Genomic DNA, 27,745 nt, shown 5'->3' with positions numbered 1-27,745 from the left:
GCCCATGAGAAAATAGTGAAAAAACGAGGAAATCAAAACCGATTCGTCTCTCTCCCGCCAAGCAAAATCCCTAATCTTCTCCCAAAGTCGCAACATACAGTCATGTCCCAGCGCCACGCGTAGAGCCACCCACCATCCCATCTCTCTCTCTCTCTCACACACACACACAATGGAGGTGGAGGACGGAGCGGAGGAGGAGCTGGAGGAGTTCGGTTTCTGCCGCAACTATTTCCTGGCGAAGGAATTGGGGTCACCCAAAGGCAAGAAACTCCGCAAGAAGCTCTCCGACATCGACCCTATCGACGAACAGGTCCTCTCTCTCTCTCTCTCTCTCTCTCGGGAACCATTTAAGCTTTTTCAACGGTGCTAAGTGATTGTGGGGAGATGATTGATTTAGGATTGATATGATCATTGCAAGGCAAGTATTTGGTTCTAGTCGTTTGTATGCTAAACGATAGCAGCTATACTATTGGGGTGCTCTGTGTTGCCCCTGCCCAGTTGCTTACTTATTGACAGAAGTGATTTATTATTGAGAACGCAAAATTCTGACCATAAATTTCATTGTTCAGCCAACAGTGATTGCAATGTCTTGCATGCTAAATCTCATTCATGCAAATAAAGTTGCTCTCATTCAGCGGGGGAAGTCAAAATCCATGGAGTTCTGGCTTTTTTCTTTTTTCCTTTCTTTTTTTCTGGATAGAGTTTAATCCGCTTCGAATTTTTATCTTCCATGGTATCAGGAGTTGAGACAGGCAGCATCTGGTCTAGTACCCAAACATGAAAAAGAGACAGCATCTCTGGTGAGAAGCTATAGAAGCTTATATCCAAGATGGAGTTTTGAGCTCAGGTTTGCGCACATTATGTCCTTGGCAATCGGCATCTCGATTCTGTTAAAGTTTGGCTTCTTAGTTGCCTAACCACCTGTTAGCTTTTCAACATTTTGGATATGGTGTACTTAGTTTGTATCAAATGCAAGATTAATTCTGGATGCGGTTATTGTTCTGCTGTTTACAGAACTTATAACTGTAGACAGTTTTAGAGAAAGTCACTCGAGTTTCTTACTTCATTATCTATGCAATGATCCAACCTTTGGTCGCAATTTCTAATAGCCTTCAATAATGTGACTTAGGCTCTGTTTGGGAGCCTTGACTAGGAGGTCTGTTGCAGCTTCCCCCAGTGCTCTCATGCTGTCTACTGTTTGGGAGCAGTGGTGTTGCCAAAACACTGCATTGGGAATGGAGTTGGCAGCCCCAACATCACATTTCAACACCATTCACAGGAGGATGTTTTTGGCAACTCCATTGTTGACACCACATTTTTTTTCAAAGGCAAGCTGAGGTTAGGCAGATCCCTACCAATTATACAACTATACCATTGGGTTTTGAACCTGCAACTTCCCAACACTAGGTGACGTGCACTAGCTGCTCCTACAAGACAAGCGGGAGCCCCCGTTGGTATTGACACCACATTTTGGCAAAACCATATTTTGGCAACACATGGAAATGGTGCTTCCATCTCAACGCAAGGCTCCCAAACAGAGCCTTAGTCTTGTTTAATGATGATAAAGTTGTAGTTTTCATTCATTCTCATGCGACCACCTACTTATTTATGGTGAGTTTTCTTGGATTGTTTTGTGCTGGGTGAACATAGTGCGAGCTAAAAGCAAAGATTCAGCTGTCATGGTCAGTTACACTCCAAAACATGTTGATTATAGTCTTTAACTTTGTTTTTGTTTAGCAGGTGTGGCTTTGGACTTCTAATGCATGGTTTTGGTTCTAAAAAGGCCTTACTTGAAGATTTTGCTTCAACGACCTTGGCTGATCATGGAGTTATTGTCATCAATGGCTATCTTCAATCCATCAACATCAAGCATGTATGTTTTATTGGCTGATTGATTTTATATTTAAGTTGAGCGTTCCATGTCCTGCTTATTGTGCACTGTTTGGATGTATTTTTTCACTTTAAGAGGAAAACTTACATATCCATAGATGACATTGTCTTTGCTTCATCTTTTCTGACCCATCTCAATACTTCGATACACTGCAACCTGCATCAGGTACAAAGATAGATCTAAACAACAGAAAAACTATGCATATTCTACTTGGAATTTTCTGACATTTTTATTTATTATTGTAATGCCCCCAAAATTTTAACCTTAATTATTGTTTAAATATTAAAATTTTGAGACCATTTTTTTTATAAGTAAATCAAATCTTATAATGCGAAAACGATTTTAAAAAGCGATTAAGACTTTGGGTGAGGTTACACTTAAGATAACAATCGAATCAAAATGTACAGGATATACAAATTTTAAATCATATACAATACAAGACTGAAATATGAAGAGTTTTAATTCTATTTCAAATCAGAGTATAAAAACAATAATTTAGTCCTTACATGATCAAGTACTTAAAACAAAAAAATCATGTCTACCAAGATCGTAAGGTAAGAGTGGATTCTCGAGGATGCAGCTTGATCATTCATTTGTTTCAACTACCCATCATATTTTACCTGCATTACCTGTCCCCCATAAAACGGGGTCAGACTCGCTAAAGTCTGATAGAGCAACCCAAACTCAAACTTAAAGAAAACATATGAAGCATTTAAAGGTGAAAACATGATAGATTATTCATTAATCATTAAGTAATAGACAAGAGAACAACATCCCTTAAGTCATTCATTCAAGCATTTAAACATAAGGCATTTAAAAACATTTTATCACTTAATATATCATTAAACATGAAGCCACATCATAAAGCATAATTCATATGCATTCAAGACATACAAGTCATCGCTTGAATATATACATGCATCTAAGGCATTCAGGTCATTGCATCATTTTTATATGCATTCATAATTCTTATAGACAATGGGTCAAATCCTATTTGACCATGCCCAACGTGAAACATGCACACATGCTTTCTAAGTAAATCAGTTAGATATTCATGTTACACATCAATCATGATATATAGGTGGGATATATTCAAATCAGACAATCAGAATACAATCATTTGCCACAAAACTATGTAGGTGTGATGTGTCATTCACCTAAGTAGTCAACCTAGTCATTTGTAGGTGTGATGTGTCATTCACCTATACGATGTCATGAGCATCACAATTGTAACTTCATGTCAAGATCTAAAATCAATAATGATCTGATTCTCACGTCTGAGTTCGGCATAGAATCATACTATAACATAAAATCTTAATCTATAAATTTATAATTAGCTATCTCAATCAACTTAGAAGATCATCACATTTCATCATAATATTTCATTTAATCATAATAAAGATTTACAAGATCCATGCCAGATCATCTGGTCTAGGAAATGTACAACCTCACAAGGAGTTACCGTCCTAGATGGATGGTCTGTCTAGTCTTGGACAATGCACTTCCTCACAAAAATATACCGTCTTCGTGGGCTACCCGTTCTTTGATACTGCACTTCTTCACAGAGATTTACCGCTCTAACTGGATTACCTGATCTAGTCATGCATACACTCAGAGAGAATCCTTTGGGGAACGATTCCTCAACAGGTATCATATCCAATGAAAATTATTGACATACATGCATCAATACAATTGACCTCTCTCAGGGTCTATAGCCACCAACACGAGCATAAGCATGTATACAATCAATATGCATCACATCATACATCACTTTGTATGGCATTAAAGTCATAAAATCATACATTTAATTAAACATGGTTCCATGAAGCATAATTCCCTATTGAACTTAAATATTTATCGCATGCATTCATAAATTCACTTCACGTGACATTTAAGTCATATCATATGGAAGAATATTATCTTACATATCATATCATCGCCACAAAGAACATTATATTTCGTAAATTGAACATCGAAGCATGCATAAACAAAACATTTTCTATGCATGCATACGTGAACATGCACAATTCATAATACGAATCAACTAAACCTCAACACTAAACTCTTACATAATTCGAGTTATGCACACAGGATGAAAATTATATATACATTATTTCACCATATGAATTAATATATCACCTTAGATATAATTGCATAAGAAAGGGTACGTCAAAATCTTATTGACCATCTCAGTGTACATCATACACACATGTTTCTCAAGCAAACAAGACATACGAGTCCAAAACAATTTATAACATTCGCATGCATTCTCCTATAAGAATAAATGAGTTCATTATATGACCAGACAATATATATAACATTCACAGTATGCATCGAACACGACTTACATGCATCCATAGAAGTTGTATGTGCCCCATGTGTCAGATTCATGAAAACACACAAAACAACGTAATATGCGCAAACCAATGTATGATGGCACACATTGCATTACATATTACACATTCATAAGTGTACGAACATTCAAACTCATACACAGGTATATCTGCGGCAATCACACTCTATATTCAACTAACTACAATCATGATGAACATGATCTCTGAATTACAATCACATAGTCCTAGATATCCACAACTAAGTGAAGTGTGTGAGCATGAAGGTGTTGCGTACAATAAAATAAATTATTGTAGGATGCATTTGCAACATCTACTTACCACGGGCATTTACCCGATTTGTATTTCGCATTGCATTGCGTTAAATGCCTACTGGCTTATAGCCATTTTGATACTTAGCATAAGTATCACATTTTTGGTATATCCTGCACTCAAATCAGTTAAATATATAAGCAACCATAGCATCCCTAGATATTCACAACTACGTGCGGTGTGTGCGCATAATTTATATTTGCAATTTAGTAAAGAATTTAAAGTCACACATCATGCTTACAAGATAAATGCATAAACATGCTCTCTACAAGTTCAATTAAGGTATCTTACTTTAATAATGTGAAAAACAATAAATCGAAACCCAAAAGACCGAGGGGTTTCGAAATCCGCAAATACCGCTCAAGCAACGATGCACTGAATACTTGGTGCGCGGTTGAAAATGCCAAAAGCTCTAAAAATATGAAATTCTAAAAAATTCAGAAAGATAGGGTAAACCACCAATAAATATTAACTACTGAGAAGAAAAACTTAGTCACACCTGTGTACACTGCCGGTCCCAAGCCCGGATAAAGGAGGAGGGTTGCGGTAGGCCAGTGACAACCAACATAAAAACTTAGTCACACCTTATGAATATGAACCAATATGAGAATTTCGTTGGGGCGTTCCCTACTGAACGACGCGCTGTACTTTATAGGCTCAGAGGCAGTGATAAATGGGCAAGGGTTGCTAGGTCGTCACCCAGAAGCGAGGCGTCACACTGGCGCCTGGGTGTGGTGTCAAATAGGCAAGGGTTCCCTCACTTTGTTGGACAGGTGAGGGTAAAGAAGATAATTTAAGACCATAAAATTAGGTTAGCCACTTGGAACATAGGGTCTTTAACTGGTAAGTTGGTAGAGTTAGTAGATGTTATGTGTAAGAGAAAGATTGATATTTTATGTCTACAAGAGACCAAATGGGTAGGTGAGAAAGCAAAAGTGATAAAAACCTTGCGGATATAAGATTTGGTATACAAGAATAAATAGGAATAGGAATGGAGTAGAGATTGTTATTAGTCGTGAGTTTATAGATAATGTAGTTGAGGTCCGTAGGAAGGGTGATAGGATTTTACTTATTAAATTAGTATTAGGTATGGATATTATTAATATTATTAGTGTTTATGCACCTCAAGTAGGTTTAGATGATTCCATTAAGCGTCAATTTTGGGAAGATTTAGATGGAGTAGTACAAGGGATATCTTATAGAGAAAAACTTTTCATCAGCGGTGACCTTAATGGACATGTAGGCATTAGTAGGGATGGATTTGAGAGTATCCATGGAGGCTATGGTATAGGAGAAAGAAACAAAAGTGGAGAAAGGATTTTAGATTTTGGTTTGTCCTATGATATGATCTTAAGACAAATAAGATGCCTAATGAGTGGAGGAAGAGTACTTTGGTGCCTCTATATAAGAATAAGGGTGATATACAAGATTGCACAAACTATCGTGGTATAAAACTCATGAGTCATACTATAAAACTTTGGGAGAGGGTGATTGAGTATAGGTTGAGGAAGGTTGTCATGATATCGGAGAATCAATTTGGTTTTATGCCTGGAAGATTAACTATAGAAGCTATACATCTTCTTAGACAACTTATTGAGAGATATAGAGAGAGAAACAAAGATTTGCATATGTTTTTTATTGATTTGGAGAAGGCATGTGATAGAGTACCTAGGGATGTTCTCTGGTGGACAATGATGAAGAAAGGTGTTTCTCTCAAGTACATTAGTATAATTAAAGATATGTACAAAGGAGTAATAACCAATGTCCGCACTTGTGGAGGGGTGACAACCAATTTTCCTATAACGGTTGGGTTACATCAAGGATCTGCAATAAGGGTGATATACAAGATTGCACAAACTATCGTGGTATAAAACTCATGAGTCATACTATAAAACTTTGGGAGAGGGTGATTGAGTATAGGTTGAGGAAGGTTGTCATGATATCGGAGAATCAATTTGGTTTTATGCCTGGAAGATTAACTATAGAAGCTATACATCTTCTTAGACAACTTATTGAGAGATATAGAGAGAGAAACAAAGATTTGCATATGTTTTTTATTGATTTGGAGAAGGCATGTGATAGAGTACCTAGGGATGTTCTCTGGTGGACAATGATGAAGAAAGGTGTTTCTCTCAAGTACATTAGTATAATTAAAGATATGTACAAAGGAGTAATAACCAATGTCCGCACTTGTGGAGGGGTGACAACCAATTTTCCTATAACGGTTGGGTTACATCAAGGATCTGCATTAATCCCTTTCCTATTTGCTATAGTGATGAATGAACTTACGAGATCAATTCAAGAAAATGTGCCGTGGTGTATGTTGTTTGCTGATGATATTGTTTTGATTGATGAGTCTAGAGTTCGGGTTAATGCTAAGTTAGAATTATGGAGACAAACATTGGAAGCAAGAGGTTTTAAGTTGAGTAAGAGTAAGACAGAATATATGGAATGTCAGTTTAGTAAGCAACGAAGTAGTGATGGGAGTGTAGTGAAGCTTGGTGAACAAGAAATACCGGTGGATGACTGTTTCAAATATTTGGGATCTATCATTCAAAAGTATGGAGAAATTGATGGAGATGTAAATCATATGATAAAGGTTGGGTGGATGAAATGGAAAAGTGCAACACGAGTGTTGTGCGATCGTAGAATGCCATTGCGGTTGAAGGAAAAGTTTTATAGGACGACAATTAGGCCTGCTTTACTATATGGTACAGAATATTGGGCTGCCAAGAGACATCATATTCAAAAAATGAGTGTAGCTGAAATGCGTATGCTTAGATGGATGTGTGGAAATACAATAAAAGATAAGATTCGAAACGAGGAGATACGTAAGAAGGTAGGTGTTGCATCCATTGAAAATAAGATGAGAGAGAATCGTTTACGGTGGTTTGAACATATTCGGCGAAGGCCTAATGATGCTCCAGTTAGAAGGATGGAGAAATGGGAAAATATATTAGTTAAAAGAGGTCGGGGTAAGCCTAAGAAGACTTGGATGGAGATGATAGGAAAGGATATGAATGCTTTGAACCTCACCGAGGACATGGCATTGGATAGAAATGATTGGAGGAGAAGGATTCATCTGGAAGACCCATAATGATTTTCTTTTTTGGTTCATATCGCCGACCCCAATTGTTTCGGGATGAAGGCGTAGTTGTTGTACCGAGAAGAAAATGCTGCATACACCAATATCTCCACCTCACCAAATTTGGTTACTGCAAAACATAGATTAACTCGGCGAACAGGCAACAACATAACAAGTTCTCCAGTGCATTCTGCTCAGGTCCCAGGTTCTAAAGTCAGAAAACTTGCTTCTTAAGAACATGAGATTCCATTACAACCTGATCTGTGAAGTCACCTCATTTGAATGAAGCCTGTTTTCTCTTGAAACCAAAGTTGCAGCAGTTGCCCGACAAGTTATATTTGAAGGCTCCTATTGGGTGTTGTGAGCTAAAGGTCTCATGGTTTTAACTCCCACCAATTCATCAACACTTGTAGATTCACTAGCAGATTGAGCACCTGATGGTTGTAACTGCAAAGTTCCCGAAACAGGGCTAGGAAACCCGAAACAAGTTGATGCCACTGTGTTTCCACGAAACCCATCGTGAATGGCATTAGCCACAGACGACACTTGGACCTTAGGATTCTGAGGATTCCCAGGCGTAGAAGTCCCATTTCTAGCCAAAAACATGATCGCCTGAGCCTTCTCCAAAGGAACATCATTCTACCAGTTATCCATCGAAAAAAACACAATTAAAACAAATATAAAAGGGAAACAAAGGGAAAAAATAAAGAGGGACTGAGAAGGGACTCACTGAAGAAGGGTTTTGGAAGTTGAACCCGCCACTCCAAGTGAAGTGGCGCAGGGTCCGGCTGTGGCCCTGGTATTCGGCTGAAAGAGGGAAACCAGGGGAGAGTGGCCGTCCAACGAAGAAGAAGATGAAGAAGAGGAGACAACCCCCGCTGTACCTCCGACAATGGAGAAATGGGAAGAGGGTGTCGTGCAGTTGCTAGATGGGGTTTCAGCTAGGTGAGAAAAAGAAAATGAAGAGAAGGGGGGTCGGGTGCCCTAGTGGGTTCCACGCATCCCCTCATAGGCGCATAGAGCGAACCAGGTCCTATTTGGATCCAGTTTGGATCCAACTACACTTATTTCTAAAACACAATTAAAACTCAAACTTAATTAACTAATAATAGTTATTTTTAGACAAAAATTTGTTTTAAAACAAAGCCATGATAAAAAATAGTATACAGTACTCATTTTATTGTGTAAAATCTTTAAAATTTTATGTTTAGGTCGATCCATTTGGGTCCAACCCGTATAGAGTTCGGGTCCCTTATAAAATTCTCAACTTTTTTTTCCAATTTAGTTTCTCACATTTTATTCGAATTAAATACTCATCTAATTTTAAATAGTTGAAGGGTTTTGGTATTTTCTAAAATAGTAATTTATTGATTAGAGTATTTCTCATAAATTATTTTATGACCAAAATACTCCTTTTAAGATTTTTTTCCGAAAACCATTAAAATGTGTCTTGTTAAGTTCAAAACACCTCGAAAACACCTAGATGAGTTGTGGCTCACTAAAATAATAAATTTTAATAATAATTTAAATGTTTTAATCAATATTTTGTTTGAAATAATACTTGAAATGACGATTTTATCCTTATTGATCAGAAAAGAGTAATTGAACATGTAAAATATCCGTAATTGACATTTAAAAGATAAAAACACGCTTCTAACTTGTAGATGAAATTGATTTCTTATTCATAACATCAAAATTTACAGGTTTTACAAATATGCAAACATGCATCAAAATATTTGAACTTTTGGTCTCATTTTTCCTGGAAAAAGGATAGTCGAATACATTAAAATTAAGAAGGTATATAGAATGCATAGGTGGTCACAAATTGTCTGTGAGAATATACACAAACAAGTGGTTTAGCGTGTGCTTAGATAAACAAAAACTCCTTGCTGATGCAAATGTGCAAATTTCTCATGACTATAAATAAATAGGAACAGTCTTTAACTTCTCTTTTAATTTTCACGTTATCACTCTTTAATTACCAAGTAGGTGGAAACAATTTGCGGTTTTCTTTTTTCTTTTCCACGTATTGAGACTTAGTTGTCTACATGTAGGCTGTAGCATCTATGGCTGAGGTTTTATGGGATGAGATGAAAAGCAAAAAGAGGATTTCCTCAGGGAACAAGTCAAAAGTTACTCAGCCCTTTGGGTCACTGTCCATGGAGGAGCTTCTTCAGTTCTTGGATGGGTCACAATCAAAAGACAATGATTGCATTGTTTATTTAGTCATTCACAATATAGATGGGCCTGGCTTGCGGGATTGTGAATCACAGCAGTACCTTGCCCGCTTGGCTTGCTGCTCTCAAGTTTGTCTCATAGCATCTATTGACCATGTTAATGCACTTCTTTGTGAGTATCATATCTACCTCGAGTGTTATTTCTGGATGATTCTTTCTCAGATTAACTTCCTGATCAAGCTTAATTAGTTACATGTTAGTATCACTGGACCTCATGCTGCTTTTTCTAATAAATATTGTTTTGGTTTATATTTATCTGCTATTTCCCTTCATGTAAGAAAATATTATACATAAAATTCAACTTAAGCTTTCAAAATAGTTACAATAATCTTTACCTATGTAGTTAAAATCCAGCCTAGGTTACCTAGGCGCAAGCCTACTGCCTAGGAGCCCCTAGGTGCCTAGGCAAATACCTAGGTGAGGGAGACACCATGGTTGATATTTTATGTTTTTTTTAATAATGTCTAAAACATTATAATCATGAATTGGCTGTATATTTAGAAACATGCAAGTTTCGCAATGCTTTAGAAATTTTCTATTTTTATTACTGATAATTATATTATTTTGTGGTCTCCAGGCAAACACAACTGAACAAATATTTGTTTAGATGGGTTTGAATGTTAGGAATGTAATTATGCTTTAATTGTTTAGCTTTATTCATCAATTATGTGTTTGTTTCAATTGTTTTAGAGTGTTTGTGCCTAGGTGCTGACTAGTGCTTTTGACTACTTAGATCTTTACCAAAATGTCTGTCTTTTGGGCCTTATATATCACCAACTACATGGATTTGTTTTACCCATCCACCCACTTGAGTATGGCTTTATTGTGATTATGCACTTGTTTAGATAGTGTTTTTTTCGTATTCTTAAAAATAAATAATGTCATCATATGAAAATGCAGAACATAATCGCTTAAATCAAGTTGCCACCATTTTATTGTTTTACTTGTATTCATATTACCTTCATTTTCCCTGAACCAGAAGAGGGAAAAAATGTACTAATCAGAAGAGCTGCACCTTTTATCATTCCTCTCATGCCATCATGACCTTGCCAAATTGTGAAAGGCACAATAAATTGGATTGCATAGTTGAAAAGAAGAGCTGTTACTCCAACTCATGCTTAACAGCTATGTGCAGTACAGAAAGTTGTATAACAAGTTGTTTCATTGATCAGTATTAGTTTGTTGCTCTAATGTGCATAAAATGCATCTGGAAATGTCTGAAGGCCCCTATTGGTAGATACAAAGTGCAATGACCAAGCAGGAAATGACTTATGCACTAGCATAATAGCATTCTCCTTCAGATCCTAAACATCACAGGAGAAAACATTGAAGATTATCTATCTGAGCATCTGAAATCTTGTTATCTTGGTCTTCATGTAGCAGTTAATAGTTGATGCAAGAGTATGTATGCAAAGTAACTGTACCTGCTCTAAACATTGCTATAATGAAAATCCACCTCATTATTCTTCAGTCACCATCCTATGTTAGTATTCTACTTGTTATAAGTTACAGTGCTACAGAAAAAAAGAGCAAGGGCAAAGAAGTAGACTCCAAACAGTTAAAAGTCAGGACCAAACCACCTCAGCTATTATCTTGGTCAGGGATCATTGTTTAGTGCTAGCTCTAGATTGACTATCACCTTGTGTTCTTCCTTTTCAATGAAATTGTTAAATCACCAAAAGCATCAAGTAAAAGTGGCAGATTATCATTAGATAGCAGGATGGTTAGATTGAGCTATCATAACGGGTTCAATTTCCTCAGGGGTTATCCCCCAGCTTGTCTATCAAAATTAGAAAAAAAAATATTGGTCTCACATGAAAGAGGAAAATATGCATTAAAAAATAATATTTCACACTACACAAGATAGATGAAGGAATAAAACTTCATATGAGATAGCATGATTTTTGTTTAACCAGGAGAAGAGGCGAATTATAATGACCTTCAGGGGGACTGTGATGAAGTACAACAATGATTGTGGGTCACAAGTTTTATCTAGATGTGCATGATGAGAAACAAGACTTGTAAATCTGTCCCCACACAGGATTAGGATTACTAGACCCAGATCCTATTAGCGTTTATATTATAGTTAACACTCCTCATCACCTATGATGTCAAGATACTAAAATATTGTGGTTACCTAGTGCTTGCTAAACTTTGAATTTTATCAGCTTACTGCATTAGTCTAGAAGTGCATCTAGAATTGCATTATTGGACAACTGAGCTAGTGGAGTTCATGTAACTCCCTCAAATTTCTAACTTGAAAAATTTAAGGAAAATTTGAATTTTTTTCTTTGTCGGTTTAAAACGAGGTTTAGAGCACAACGGGAATTGTTTGATTGGCCTAAGTTAGAAAACCTCAAGCAGGTTACAGGTGTGGTGTAAACCGCGTAGGTCAGGATCCAACTTCTCCCGTAGGGCTTGAAACCTGATTTAATAATGAGAATTCTATTCTGAATCTTTCCAAACAAATCAGAGTAATTTTAAGTGCTCGTAAATAAAACAGGGACAATTCGAGCAAAAACTGATGTCATTCCAAAATAAAAGGGGTAAAAGGTTTATACAAAACAAGCTTATCAAAATTAGTGCATAGAAGTCCTCGTCCATCATCCTTGTCTCGCATTCCGGCCCGTGTTGCTCAACAAGTCATTCCTCACCTGCATTCTCTTTAAGGGGTTCGACTCGTGAAAGTCTAACAGGTATATACACCACAATTGCAAGGAACTATATAACATTAAAACATATATCACATTTCAAGTATTCATGGGAATTATCAGCTTGGAAGATATAAAATGAAAAACCATGCAACATGTATACTTATCTATCTAATATATTTAGGCATGTTTTCAATACAAAATTGTGTGATTAACAAGGTCTTTGTTTCTCTTGAATTGATAGCTCCCTTGGGTACGTCGGGAACTTTTAGACATCATAACAGAACAGAACACTTTGAGTGTTTATTATGCTATTATATTTTATTGCCCGAAGGTTTATCTGCTCGGGAGCTCAAGCGGACGGCCTATGGCCAGGAGATAGCTCCCGCTTGACGCAAACAAGAATTAGGATGCATCATGTATTAACTGCAGTAGTTGGGGACCTATGACACATCGATATCCCCGGTCTCCTAACTTACGAGGGACTAGAGATCAACTAGGATGTTGTCTACCCTTTCAAAGGTAGCTAATGGTTGTAATGGGTTATGAGGTTTGTCTATCTCATAACTCATCTGATTGCTCTGGTGCCTTGAATCATTCGAGCATCTCGCAAGTGACGATGGGACAACATTTATTTAGGTGTGCATGTTAATCATTTATAGTGTACATCCTTTGCACTCATAGGGTCCTTCATACCTCCAAGCCTGTTACAAAGCTAACACTCGTACACACATGCCTTTCATGCCTTACATTATGAAAATAAGTGCATGCCATACCTCAAATATCAGTTGGTTTCCCCAAACCTCAAGCTCCTACATGAGCCACAATAGTTTATGTATATTGTCAAAGGTAACCTCTCATTTCATTATGCATACTAGTTCAGATGTTCCAATAGTCAATACATTAGTGTTTGAAAACCAACAAGATATCATGATTCATCATACCCCTATCCGGTTAAACAACTTGTTTCTGGGTTCAAATCATCTTAAACCCGCAACCAGGGTCAGAGGGATAATTTCAACATAGGAGTCAACCCACAAAGTTTTGGGGTTGACTCTTCTTCAAAAGAGTTGATTTACAAGATACAAGGGTCAACTCTCCTTAGAGGAGTCGACTCACAAAGAGTCAATGGTCAGTTCAAGGTACAGGGGTCGACTCTTTCTTCGGAAAGGTCGACTTTTTTTCAAAATAGTTGACTCATGGGCATACATGGGTCAACTCTTTTTCAAAAGGGTTCACTCCTTTTCAAAAGAGTTGACTCACAGGCATAAGGGATCGACACTTTTTCAAAAAGGTTGACTCTTTTTAAAAAGAGTGGACTCACAAGCATATAGTTGTAGACTCTTTTTCAAAAGAGTTGACACCCAACAACTCAAGGGTCAATATCCAGCAATATTCAGCAATAATTAACCCAGGGGTCGATTCATATGCATAAGAGTTGATTTCACAAAATACAAGGGTCGAGTCTTTCTTCAGAAGGGTCGACTCTTTTCAGAAAAAGAGTTGACACTCTCAGCAGGGGTCGACTCTTCAGATGCAAGGGTCGACCTTTGCTAATTCAGATTAATAAGGCCATCCCGAGAGTCGACTCTTCAAACGTAAGGGTCGACCCTTGGGTTGTCTAACCACTCTGTGAAACAAGGAGAGGTCGACCCTGGCCTGCAGGAGTTGACTCCTGTGCTTCACAACATGATTTTCTTCTTCAAAACCGAGGGTTTTTACCAATTTTCGTCAAAATAATTACACATGATAAAGGTATGTATTACAAACATATATATCTATATTTTAATCTCACATAATCCCAAGCAATATGCGTAAGAATTAGCTACCTCGAAAAGTTGTATTTTCCTACGATGGTGCACGGTTGGTGAAAGTGGTGGCTGCTCCAAAAATTTGGCAAAAATGGTGGCTAACGGTGGTGTGAAGGTGCAACGGTGATGGTGTCAGCAAGGTGGTGGCTGCAGTGGTGTCAAAGGAGAAGGGTGGTGGCAAAGATGGTGGAGGTGCAAAGGGGAAGTGTAAGGGAGTGACTGGTGGTGAAGAGAGAGAGAGAGAGAGAGAGAGAGAGAGAGAGAGAGAGAGAGAGAGAGAGAGAGAGAGAGAGAGAGATTGAGAAATGGGAAAAGAAGGGCTCGTACATGGGTATTTATTGGTAGGGAGTAAGGCGTGGGGAGTGACATATGGTGAGAAGTGAGTGACAAGTGGTGAGAAAAAAAAGCAAAACGTGGAGGGAGAATGCTAATACGTGTATGGGGTTTGTGTTTTGGGTTTTGGATCCTAATTGGATCCAATCTAGGTCCAACTAGATTTCAGTTTGGTTGGGGTTTTAATTTCACTGACTAGATTCTCATCTAGTTAAAGTGACTAGGTCCAAAATACCCTCTTATAATTATGGAATTTCCACATAAATCCCTAAAAAGAAATTTTACCTATGTGCCATTAAGTCAAAAGTTAATGACATGCATGTCTTTGAGTCTATCAACACAGTTTTGGACAACTGTGACCCTCAGGTCATACTTGTCCTCATAACTTTTCCGAAATAATCATTTTACCCCCAAAACTTGTCGGGCGCGCTCTGAACCTGTTTCAACTCCGTTTTTAGCAAAATAAATCATTCTTCTCGAAATATCGATACAAACGCAACCACGTGTTCGAAAATCATAAAATAGGCCTCAAAATTTTATCATATTTCACTTAAAATTTTGGGATATTACAATTCAAGTAGCCTATGAGTTACATGTGCTGGCTGCAGTACTTGTTGCGAAGTATGATCGAACTTATCAAATGCACATAGTGTTAGAATTTCCACATGTACCTGTATTGAGAAAGGAGAGAGAGAGAAACGAAGAAGAGAATGCAAGAGGGGTCTGCGGCTGTCATGATTTCTGTGTTAAAGAAATTGTGACCTAACTTTATATTTATATTTGGATGTACAACACGGGATATCCAGACCCGAAACAAAAGTAACAAAACATACATACAAGAGATAGTTGTGGGTCGGGTTTGGATAGATGTGGGTCGGGTTTGGACCCGAACACCTAAAACACCTTTTTCACCCCCCTCAAGTTGATCATGGTTTTGAATCATGAACAACTTGTCTTTAAGCATCCAAAAATGATCTTTTGTCAAGCCCTTTGTAAATATGTCTGCAACTTGTCTTTCAATGTTGACAAACTCAGGCTCAATCTCTTTTTCTTCAACTTTTTGTCTTACAAAATGTTGGTCAATCTCAATATGCTTAGCACGACTGTGGTGAACTGGATTGAATGACATGTTGAGAGCACTTTGATTATCACACAGCAAGATGGAGCGAGCAATCGTTTCTCCTACTTCAGTTAGGAGATGTCTGACCCACGTGGCTTCGGCAGTAACTGCAATCATAGATCTATACTTTGCCTCAGTGCTTGATCTAGCAACAACCTTTTGTTTTCTGTTGCTCTAAGAGACCAAATTCTTTCCAATAAAGATATAATATCCCGATGTAGATATTCGTTCATCGGGATCCCCTGCCCAGTCTGCATCACAATATACAGTAAGTTCGCGCTTATTCTTGCCCAACCACTGCGGTGAATATATCAATCCGTCCTCAACGGTCCCTTTCAGATATCTAAGTATCCTCTTAACCGCTTCCATATGTCCAGTACGTGGTGCATGCATAAACTGAGACACTTGATTGACTGAATAAACAATATCAGGTCGAGTGAATGTGAGATACTGTTGTTGGAAATCCACCCGTACCTGCGTTGAGAAAGAGAGAGAGACGAAGAGATGAAAGCAAGAGGTGAGCGGCTGTCACGATTTCAGTGTGAAATCGTGACCTAAACTATTCATTTATAACTTAATTTTTTACAGAGGTTTGGATCCGGGTCTGGTGTATCCAGACCCGATTAAAAAATAACGTATATTGTACACATTTATTTTTACATGGATCGAGTCGGATTCCGGGTTGGATCCTTTTGCACCTTTTTCACCCCCCTCAAGTTGATCATGGTTTTGGACCATGAACAACTTGCCTTTAAGCATCCAAAAACGATCCTTTGTTAACCCTTTGGTAAATATGTCTTCAACTTGTCTTTCAGTACTGATGAATTCAGGTTCAATCTCTTTTTCTTCAACCTTTTGTCTCACAAAGTGTTGGTCAATCTCAATGTGCTTAGCACGAATGTGATGTACTGGATTAAATGACATGTTGATAGCACTTTGGTTGTCACATAGCAAGGTAGTGTGAGAGATCTTTTCTCCTACTTCAGTTAGTAGATGCCTGATCCATGTGACTTCGGCAGTAGCAGCAACCATGGATCTATACTTAGCCTCAGTGCTTGATCTAGCGATACCCTTTTGTTTTCTACTGCTCTAAGAGACTAAATTTCTTCCAATGTAGACACAATATCCTGATGTAGATCTTCGTTCGTCAGGATCTCCTGCCCAGTCTGCATCACAATATACAGTAAGTTCGTGCTCATCTTTGCCATATGAGTGTGGTGAATATATCAATCCATCCCCAATAGTCCCTTTCAGATATCTAAGGATTCTCTTGACCGCTTCCATATGTCCAGTACGTGGCGCATGCATAAATTGAGATACTTGATTGACTGAATAAACGATGTCAGGTCTGGTGAATGTGAGGTATTGTAACATTCCTATTATGCTTCGATACCTGGTGGGGTTATCACACAGATCTTCATCATCAACGCTAAGTTTTTGATGAAGCACACTCAGAGTTACTAGAGGTTTGCAGTCTTTCATACCTGCCTTGCTGAGAACGTCTACGATGTACTTATGCTGAGTGAGTGTCAAACCATGAGTTTGGTTATCAACTTCTACACCAAGAAAATAACGTAGAACTCCAAGATCTTTCATTTTGAACCTTTGACCTAGCAAGCCTTTTACTTTTGGATTGTGAGCGGTAGAGTTTCCTGTGATGATAATATCATCGACATAAATTAATAATAGAGTGGTCACAGTCTGACTTTTAAAAATAAATAATGAGTGGTCCAACATGGAACGTGAAAATTCATGTTTCTGAATCTGGACTAAAGGTCTCATCATAGTCTTGCCCTGCTTCTTGAGTGAATCCTTTTGCCACAAGCCTGGCCTTATATCGTTCAATGGTTCCATCTGGCTTGTACTTTATTTTGTAGACCCATTTACATCCGACAACATTTTTGTCAGGTGGTCTGGGAACAACTTCCCAGGTTCCACATTCATGTAAGGCTTGCATTTCATCATTCATGGCTTCTACCCATTTGGTAGAAGTGGTTGCCTGATAGTACATAATGGGTTCATCTTCCTTATTGAGTGCAGTTAAAAAGAGTTGAAGATCTAAGGAGAAGTTGTTATAGCTAACCCACCTGTCAATGGGATGTCGTATGCGGTTTGATTTTCTGACCTCAAGAGTATGAGAAGTTGGATTGGCGACTGAGACATGATCTGAATGACTTGATGCTGTCGGTCTCTGTCTAGAATAGACAATACCTATGTATCTGCCCGGTACTTCCTCTGCATTCTGTGATCCCGACGTCCCAATGTTCTCAAACATCTCTTCTTCTTGTTGCACGCAATCTGAGGAACATGCTTCATTTGAGCCAGCAAAAAGTTCTGAACTCAGCCAAGGATAGTAAACTTCAGTTGGCATGTTCGTTGCGTCAGCTCTGTCATCAAAGTTTTGTTCATCAAAGACAACATTTCTTGAGATTCTGATACGTTTGTAGGTGAGATCATAACACCTATATCCTTTGTAGTCATCTGCATATCCCACAAACCTACACTTCTAGGCCTTATCATGAAACTTGTTTCTCAGAGACTGATCAATATGCACATAGCAAACACATCCAAAAACACGCAGATCATGATAACTAGGATGAGCTCCAAAAAGACTGTGATAAGAAGACTTATTTTCCAGAACAACCATGGGCCGTCTATTTATCACATGCACGGCAGAATGAAAAGCTTCTGTCCAGAGGTTGATGAAAAGATTACTGTCATGAAGCATACTCATGACACTTTCAACGATATGTCTATGTTTTCGTTCAACAATTCCATTTTGTTGAGGAGTGTGAGGGCATGACACCCTTCTTCCTATTCCGTTATTTCGAAGAAAAGAAATAAAATCACAGGATGAGAATTCCCCACCTCCATTACATTGGAAAAATTGAATGGACTCAGAGAATTGATTTTTGACCAAGGAAAGAAACTTTTGAAACAAAGAGAAGACTTCTGACTTATTTTTTATGAAATATATCCAAGTGTATCGAGAATAACTATCAACAAAGATTAGGTAGTATCTGCTTCCAGATCCAGAGACAATTGGGGCGGGTCCCCATACATCAAAACAAATAATCTCAAAAGGTTTTGAAGCTCTCTTATTAATTGAATGAAAAGGCAATACATGACTCTTGCATGAAAGACAACTGGAACACTTATGACTGCTCTCATCCCCATTGAGACTTTCTTTTGGAATGAGATTATTAGAGATAAGTTTTTCAATAAAATGACCCCTACAATGTCCTAATCGACTATGCCATAAGAATGGCTTATTACATTCAGAAATACTAAAAACATTAGCATAAAAGGGTGAACATGACTCTAATGAAGGCTTTAAATTCAGATGAACAGGGCGGACAACATGAGATGGAGCTTCTTCAAAGACATATATATTGCCTCGTCTCTTTCCTTCAACGAATGTTTCCCTCGTGCGTAGGTCTTTGACCTGCACAAAAGAGGGGGTAAATTTAACTGAAGCATTATTATCATCAATAAGTTTGGAAACAACGACAATATTTTTCTTGATATCAGGAGCATGAAGAACGTCAGAAAGAGTAAGAGTAGAATATGACATGGGAATGACAATTTTTCCAACATGAGAAACATGATGGTGGGATCCATCTCCAGTGACAATCTTACTTTTTCCAAAATAAGGAATAGGGTTAGAAATTTTACCTGCATCGCCTGTCACATGAGTCGCTACCCCTGAGTCGATAAACCAAGTGCCTTCGTCATTCTGCTTCAATTTCAACTCTGACAAGGCAGATATCAACAGATCTATAATCTCTCCACTGTCTCTGGTATTTGCGAATCTTCTTTTGGTTTCTGTCCGTGGAGCCTTTTCTTTATTTTCTAGATTATGCCAGCAGTTCGCCTTGATATGCCCCTTTTTGTTACAAAGGAAGCAAGTAGGGATGGATCTTGGTCCTTGCGCATGAGCGAACATGTTTGGAGTGGAAAGCAGACCACGCCCTCCGTATCCACTTCGCCCTTGTCTTCCTCGTCCCCGTCCTTTACCATAAATCACGCCTGTGGCAAAAACTTCTTGAGAATTTGGGTGAATGTGTGTTTCTTCAGAGAATCCCTTCAGAGTCATTTCATACTGGATCAATTTGGCTAGTAGCTTGTCAAAGTTAGGAAAAACAGGAAGGCACAATAGTGAAGTGACTCATATTGTAGTCAGATCCCAATCCACTCAGAGTTTGTTGCACCATGTCATTGTCACTAACAACACATCCTATAACTGCAAGCTGATCTGTAATGATCTTTAGCTTGTTCAAATATTCCATGATGGTCATGGAGTCTTTTCTTAACAGCTGAAATTCTTTTTTCAGAAAAACCATCCTTGCTTGAGAAACCTGCGAATACGTTTGAACCAGTCGTTCCCAGAGTTGTAGTGTTGTACAATTGTCGAGAATGGCAACAAGGACCTCTTGAGACAGGGTTGAGGTGATGTATGCAACAACTGATTGATCTTTCTTTTCCCAATTGAGAAATTCTAAAATTTCGACATACACGATCGAACTCTCCCCTTGATCACCTTTCTCTTCTCTCGGAGCAAATTCTGGTGGGATTGGGGTGGTTCTATTCAGGTGACCTAAGAGACCTTGGCTCCTTATAAAATGAATGATTTGCCTCTTCCAAATCAAGAAGTTTGAGGTATTCAACTTTTCAGAAACGAGTTGATTGAGAAAACTTGAAGAAATATGTGATTGGGAGGAATAAGGATCCATAGAGAATGAAATTCAGCAAGAGTGCTCACGAAATTCTCCACCTTTTTTTTTACGGCTGTCAGATTCAGAGAATAGAGAGGTTGTTAGATTCAGAGAATAGAGAGACTGAACCCCTTTGTTTGCACTCGAGAAAATTGATATTGAAACTTTCCCACGTTAAATATATTTTCAAACAAGTAGCAAAGAGAAACAGGAAAGGGAACTTCACAACAAATATATTTGAATATGTAGAAATATATGCGTGGAGGGGATTGGACAAACGATAGCAATAAAAGGAGTCACGCAGGCAATATCCAACAAAAAATGAAATGGGGCACTCGATAGGTCTGGGTTTCAGCCACTCATTTTTGTTTTTGTTTGTTTTACGATCTGGGTTCACGTGAACAGGATTCACGTAAATCTCAGATCCAAGAGAGAAGCAAGCCCACGTGTGATGTGGGTACAAAAAAAAAAAACAGAAAAGGGAAAAGAACGAGGAGGAAAGAACAAGAGAAGAAGGAAACAAGTAGGAAAAGGGGAAAAAAACTGAATCTCAGATCCAAGAGAGAAGCAAGCCCACGTGCGATGTGGGTACACAAAAAAATTTCAGAAAAGGGAAAAGAACGAGGAGGAAAGAACGAGAGAAGAAGGAAACGAAGAAGAGTAGAAAAAAGGGAAAAACCTCAAAACTCCGATGGTCGCACCTGCCGGAAACCTCCTTCCCTTTTTTTTTGCTCTTAGACAGATCTTCGCTCTGATACCATGTTAGAAATCCACTCGTACCTGCGTTGAGAAAGAGAGAGAGAGAGAAACAAAGAGATGAAAGCAAGAGGTGAGTGGCTGTCACGATTTCAGTGTGAAATCGTGACCTAAACTATTCATTTATAACTTAATTTTTTACAGAGGTTTGGATCCGGGTCTGGTGTATCCAGACCCGATTAAAAAATAACGTATATTGTACACATTTATTTTTACATGGATCGGGTCGGATCCCGGGTTAGATCCTTTTGCACCTTTTTCAACTGCAACATTCCTATTAGACTGCGATACCTGGTGGGATCGTCACACAGATCTCCATCATGAGCATTGAGTTTTTGTTGAAGCACACTTGGAGTTCCTAGAGGTTTGTAGTCTTTCATGCTTGCCTGGCTGAGAACATTCACGGTATACTTGTGTTGAGTGAGCGTCAAGCCATGAGCTTGGTTATCAACTTCTACACCAAGAAAATAGCGCAGGACACCAAGGTCTTTCATCTTGAACCTCTGACCTAGTAAGTTTTTTACTTCTTGGATGTGTGCTTCAGAGTTCCCTGTGATGACGATATCATCAACATAAATTAATAGTAGAGTAGTCACATTCTGACTTCTAAAAATAAATAGTGAGTGGTCCAACACAGAACAAGCAAATCCATGTTTTTGAATCTCAAGCGAGAAACTATCAAACCAAGAGCGAGATGCTTGTTTTAGCCCATAAATAGCTCTCTTTAGCATGCACACATGTGTTTTGCAATTGTGTTCTTGATATCCAGGGGGTTGTTCCATATAGACTTCCTCCTTCAAATCCCCGTGCAAGAATGCATTTTTCACATCAAGCTAACTCAACTTCCATCCATGTTCAACAACTAGGGAAAGAATAATTCAAATTGTTTCCATTCTCATCATCGGACTGAAGGTCTCATCATAGTCTTGCCCATCTTCTTGAGTGAACCCTTTTGCCACAAGTCTTGCCTTGTATCGTTCAATGGTCCCATCTGACTTATACTTTATTTTGTAGACCCATTTGCATCCGACAACATTTTTGTCAGGTGGTCTGGGAACAACTTCCCAGGTTTTACATTCATGCAATGCCTGCATTTCATCATTCATGGCTTCTACCCATTTGGTAGAAGTGACTGCCTGATAGTACATAGTGGGCTCTTTCTTATTGAGTGTAGTTAAAAAAAGTTGAAAATCCAAGGTGAAGTTGTTATAGCTGACCCACCTGTCAATAGGATGTCGTATGCGATTTGATTTTCTGACCTCAAGAGTATGAGAGGGAGTAGGATCGGTGACTGAGACATGATCTGGATGATTTGATGCTTTCGGTTTCTGTCTAGAATAGGAAATGCCTTTGTATCTGCCCGATACGAATGATGGTGCTTCATTCTCATTCTGCGATCTCGATGTCCCAGTGTTCTCAATCATCTCTTCTTCTCGTTGTACACAATCTAGAGAACAAGCTTCATTGGAACTAGCAAAAAGTTCTGAACTCAGCCAAGGATAGTAAACTTCAGTTGTGTTAGGGGACATATCCATTGTGTTGGTACCATGATCAAAATTTTTCTCATCAAAGACAACATTTCTTGAGATTCTGATGCACCTGTTGGTTAGATTATAACACCTATATCCTTTGTAGTCATCTGCGTATCCCACAAACCTACACTTCTGAGCCTTGTCCTGAAACTTGTTTCTCAGGGACTGATCAATATGCACATAACAAACACATCCAAAGACACGCAGATCGTGATAACTAGGGTGAGCTCCAAAAAGACAATAATAAGGAGACTTATTTTCCAGAACAACCATATGCAATCTATTTATCACATGAACGGCAGAATGAAAAGCTTTTGTCCATAGGTGATGGGAAGTTACTGTCATGAAGCATACTCATGGCACTTTCAACGATATGCCTATGTTTTCGCTCAACAATCCAATTTTGTTGTGGGGTGTGTTGACAGGACACCCTTCTTCCTATTCCGTTATTTTGAAGAAAATAAATAAAATCACGAGATGAGAACTCCCCACCTCAATCATATTGGAAAAATTGAATGAACTCAGAAAATTGATTTTTATCCAAAGAAAGAAAATTTTGAAACAAAGGAAAGACTTCCGACTTATTTTTTATGAAATATATCCAAGTGTATCGAGAATAGTTATCAACAAAGATCAGATAGTATTTGCTCCTGGATCCAGAAACAATTGTGGCAGGTCCCCATACATCGGAACAAATTATCTCAAAAGGTTTTGAAGCTCTCTTATTAATGGAATGAAAAGGCAATACATGACTTCTGCATGAAAGACAACTGTGACACTTCTGACTTCTCTCATCCCCATTGAGACTTTCTTTTGGAATGAGATTATTAGAGACAAGTTTCTCAATAAAATGACTCCCACAATGTTCTAATCGACTATACCATAAGAATGACTTATTACATTCAGAAATACTAAAAACATTAGCATAAGAGGATGAATACGACTCTAATGAAGACTTCGAATCCAGATGAACAGGGCCGACAAAATAACATGGAGCTTCTTCAAAGACATACATATTGCCTCATCTCTTTCTTTCAGCGAATGTTTCTCTCGTGCGTAGGTCCTTGACCTGCACAGAGAAGAGAGTGAATTCAACTGAAGCATTATTATAATCAATAAGTTTGGAAACAAAGACAATATTTTTCTTGATGTCGGGAGCACGAAGAATATCAGAAAGTGTAAGAGTGGAATATGACATGGGAATGACAGTTTTTCCAACATGGGAAACAGGATGGTGGGATTCATCTCTAGTGACAATTTTACTTTTTCCAAAATAAGGAATAGGGTTAGAAAGTTTACCTGCATCGCCTGTCACATGAGTCGCTGCCCCTGAGTTGACAAACCAAGTGCCTTCATCACTCTGCTTCAATTTGAACTCTGACAAGGCAGATATCAGCAAATCTTTAATTTCTCCATTGTCTCTGATATTTGTGAACTTTCTTTTGGTTTCTGTCTGTGGACCCTTTCCTTTATTCTCTGGATTATGCCAACAATTCACCTTGATATGCCCCCTTTTGTTACAAAGGAAGCAAGTGAGGTTGTATCTTTGTCCCTGCGCATGAGCTAACATATTGGGAGTGGGAAGCAGACCACGTCCTCCGTGTCCACTTCGCCCTTGTCCTCCTAGTCATTGTCCTCTACCATAAGTCACTCCTGTAGCAAAAACTTCTTGGGAATTTATATGAATGTGAGTTTCTTCAGAGAAACCCTTCAGAATCATTTCATACTGAATCAATTGAGCTCGTAGCTCATCAAAGGTAGGAAGGACAGGGAGGCACAATAGTGAAGTTGTTAAAATGTATCTCCTAAAAATCATTATTGTAAATATAAATATATATATTTATATACATAGAGATATATTTACATATAATATATTATATGTACATATATCTCTATATATATAAATATATATATTTATATATATTTACCCGAAAGGGTATTTTTGTCATTTCCTGTTTCGCGCATATTCTCTTTTGGAATATGTTGTAACTTTCTTTTTTATTTTTTGTAATTCTTTTTTTTTCTTTTTATTTTTGACATTTTTTAATGTGCATTGGGGGTCCCCCAATAGAGTCGTTGGGGGCCCTCAACGGTCACAAATGTGACAGTTGGGGGCTCCCAACGACTCCTTTGGGAGCCCCCCCTTTGCACTCTCTTGCATTTGTATAAATAGGGGTGTTCCCTCCTTGTATTTGATAAGCTTGAGAGTCTCAAGCATTTGTTCTTTTTATGAAATACATGCATTATTGCATGTTTGCTATTTTTACGCTTTTTGCGTACTTTGTTCAAGTGTTGTGAGAGTGCCTTCGGGCACACCTTTTCTAAAGTATTTGTGCTCGTATGCGTATTGTCTTGTCATAGACAATTTCACAGAAGTGACTCATATTGTAGTCAGATTTCAATCCACTCAGTGTTTGTTGCACCATGTCACTGTCACTTACTGCACATCCTATAACTGCAAGTTGATTTGTGATAATCTTTATCTTGTTCAAATATTCCATGATGGTCATGAAATCTTTTCTTAGCAACTGAAATTTTCTTTTGAGAAAAACCATCATCGCTTGTGAAACCTGCGAATGCGTCTGAACCAGTTGCTCCCAGAGTTGTAGTGTTGTACAATTGTTAGGGATGGCAACAAGAACCTCTTGAGACAGGGTTGAAGTGATGTATGCAACAACTCATTGATCTTTCTTTTCCCAGTTGATAAATTCTACATTTTTGACATACACGATCGAACTCGCCCCTTTATCATCTCTCTCTTCTCTCGGCACAAATTCTGGTGGGACTGGAGTGGTTCCATCCAGGTGACCTAAGAGACCTTGGCTCCTTATAAAAGGAATAATTTGTCTATTCCAAATCAAGAAGTTTGAGGTATTCAACTTTTCAGAAACAAGTTGGTTGAGAAAACTTGAAGAAAGATTTGATTGAGAGGAATAAGGATCCATTGAGAATGAAAATCAACAAGAGTGTTCACGAAATGCTCAGCCCCCCCCCCCCTTTTTTCGATGAACAGAGGATTGCAGGCTGTCAGATTCAGAGAATAGAGAGACTGAACCTTTTTCTATACACTCCAAAAACTGAGATTGACGTGATGAAGAATACTTTCACATGTTAGATATATTTTCAGACAAGTATAGAAATGGATAATCAAGAAGTAAATTGCACAGCAAAACAATAAAGAATCACCAGAAAAGCTGTAATATTCGAATATGCAAAGGTAGATTCGTGGAGGAGATTCGGCAAAAGGAAGATCAAACAAATAGTACCAACAAAGGAGATCAAGCAGATAATATTAAACGAAAACAGATTTGAATTAACAATCGTGATTGGTTTGGTGTTTCACGTGAATCGATTTCAGCGATTCACGTGAAATATTGTCACCCCTTTTTCACGGTCTGGGTTCACGTGAATAGGATTCACGTGAATCTCAGATCCACTAGAATATAAAACCCACGCGAGATGTGGGTACACAGGAAATTTCAGAAAGAGGGGAAGAATGGGAGAGGAAGAAAGGAAATGAAGAAGAATAGAAGAGTAGAAAGGGAAGGAACGAAAAAACTCAAATTTCTGATCGTCGCACCTGTCGGAATCCTCTTCGGCCTTTAGATGGATCTCCGCTCCGATACCATGTTAGAATTTTCACCTGTACCTGTATTGAGAAAGGAGAGAGAGAGAAACGAAGAAGAGAATGCAAGAGGGGTCTGCGGCTGTCACGATTTCTGTGTTAAAGAAATCGTGACCTAACTTTATATTTATATTTGGATGTACAGCATGGGTCTGGATCTATTATAATATCCAGACCCGAAACAAAAGTAACAAAACTTACATACAAGAGATGGCTGTGGGTCAGGTTTGGACCCGAACACCTAAAACACCTTTTTCACATAGCCATTGTCAAATTTTTTCTCTTCACACTAAACATTGTTCTTCTTCAATTTTTGCATCCTTGATGTGCATTAAGAATGGCTTTGAAATCCGTGGAACAGAACTTCTTGGATGCTTGGTTGTCTGCTGCCATGTGCTAACATACTGTTTCATTTATTAGTGTGGGACAAGAAGATGGTTGGCACACAATTCAACTGGTGTTGGTACCATGTCCCTACTTTTGCACCTTACAAGGCGGAGAGTACCTTTATGCCCATGATTCTTGCAAATAGTGGCAGTGTTCAAAATATGAGGACAGCTGCAATAGTCCTCCAGAGCTTGACACCAAATGCTCAAAGTGTTTTCAGGATCCTTGTAGAACATCAACTGGCTCATCCAGAAGAAGGTAAAAGTACCTTATGCTTTATTGACATTGAAAATTATTTTCTTCATGTTTTTATTTAATTTTTTTTAAATGCATTTACATTGTTTTCAGGATTACCTCTCAATCTTCTGTATGCCAAATCTCGGGAGAAATTTCTAGTTAGCAGTCAAGTCACACTGAATTCTCATTTGACAGAATTCAAAGATCATGAGTTGGTCAGAAGCAAAAAAAATTCTGATGGCGTGGATTGCTTGTGTATTACGCTTCCAACTGAAGCTCTTGAGAAATTGTTGCAAGAGATTGGATGAAAACTACTGTCATGGGTTTTACTGCTAGCTGACTGTGACAGAGCCATTTTTGAGGGTTCAACTGATGAATTGCCGCTGATGATTAAAAGTGTTTATTTTCTCTATACAGGCCACAGAGTTCTACTGCAAGCTGAAGTCCTCAGGCATTTTCAAATGTTAAAAATCAGGAGGAACTTTCACATTCGGTTTCACGCCGGTGCTTGGTGTGTTTTCTTGGTGAAAATTCTAAGAATTGAAACCAAATTGTTGTAAAGATGGTTGGCTGCTGGTTGGTTATGCAGAAGCGCACTGTAATTCATTTAGATTATAGAACACTAAACACAAATTTAGATATTTGTGTAGTCTTAATTCTTAGTTAGCTAATATCACTAAGGCTTAACATGGTTTCGGCTAA

At 38.2% G+C, this 27,745-nt stretch overlaps 1 protein-coding gene across 1 annotated transcript; it reads left to right on the top strand.

Moving 5' to 3' along the window:
• ORC2 (origin recognition complex second largest subunit 2) lies at positions 1-27,745 on the top strand. Its single transcript, XM_089986819.1, has 6 exons — positions 1-310; positions 741-847; positions 1,741-1,873; positions 9,694-9,988; positions 26,840-27,064; positions 27,155-27,745. The coding sequence occupies exons 1-6, from the start codon at positions 170-172 to the stop codon at positions 27,349-27,351; spliced, it is 1,098 nt and encodes a 365-aa protein (XP_089842945.1). The 5' UTR covers positions 1-169; the 3' UTR covers positions 27,352-27,745.

The sequence above is a fragment of the Nuphar pumila genome, chromosome 14 (assembly GCF_984573655.1).
Source record: "Nuphar pumila chromosome 14, dmNupPumi1.hap1.1, whole genome shotgun sequence".
Classification (NCBI taxonomy): domain Eukaryota; kingdom Viridiplantae; phylum Streptophyta; class Magnoliopsida; order Nymphaeales; family Nymphaeaceae; genus Nuphar; species Nuphar pumila.
The sequence above is the reverse complement of the archived record's forward strand: the minus strand, read 5'-3'. Positions and strand labels throughout refer to the sequence as shown.

Bases quoted from the DNA above. Each gene is read 5' to 3' on its own strand.
- ORC2 (XM_089986819.1), top strand. From the start codon at position 170: ATGGAGGTGGAGGACGGAGCGGAGGAGGAGCTGGAGGAGTTCGGTTTC. The intron at 311-740 runs GTCCTCTCTCTC...CCATGGTATCAG, and splicing joins TCGACCCTATCGACGAACAG to GAGTTGAGACAGGCAGCATC. The intron at 848-1,740 runs GTTTGCGCACAT...TTTGTTTAGCAG, and splicing joins AGATGGAGTTTTGAGCTCAG to GTGTGGCTTTGGACTTCTAA.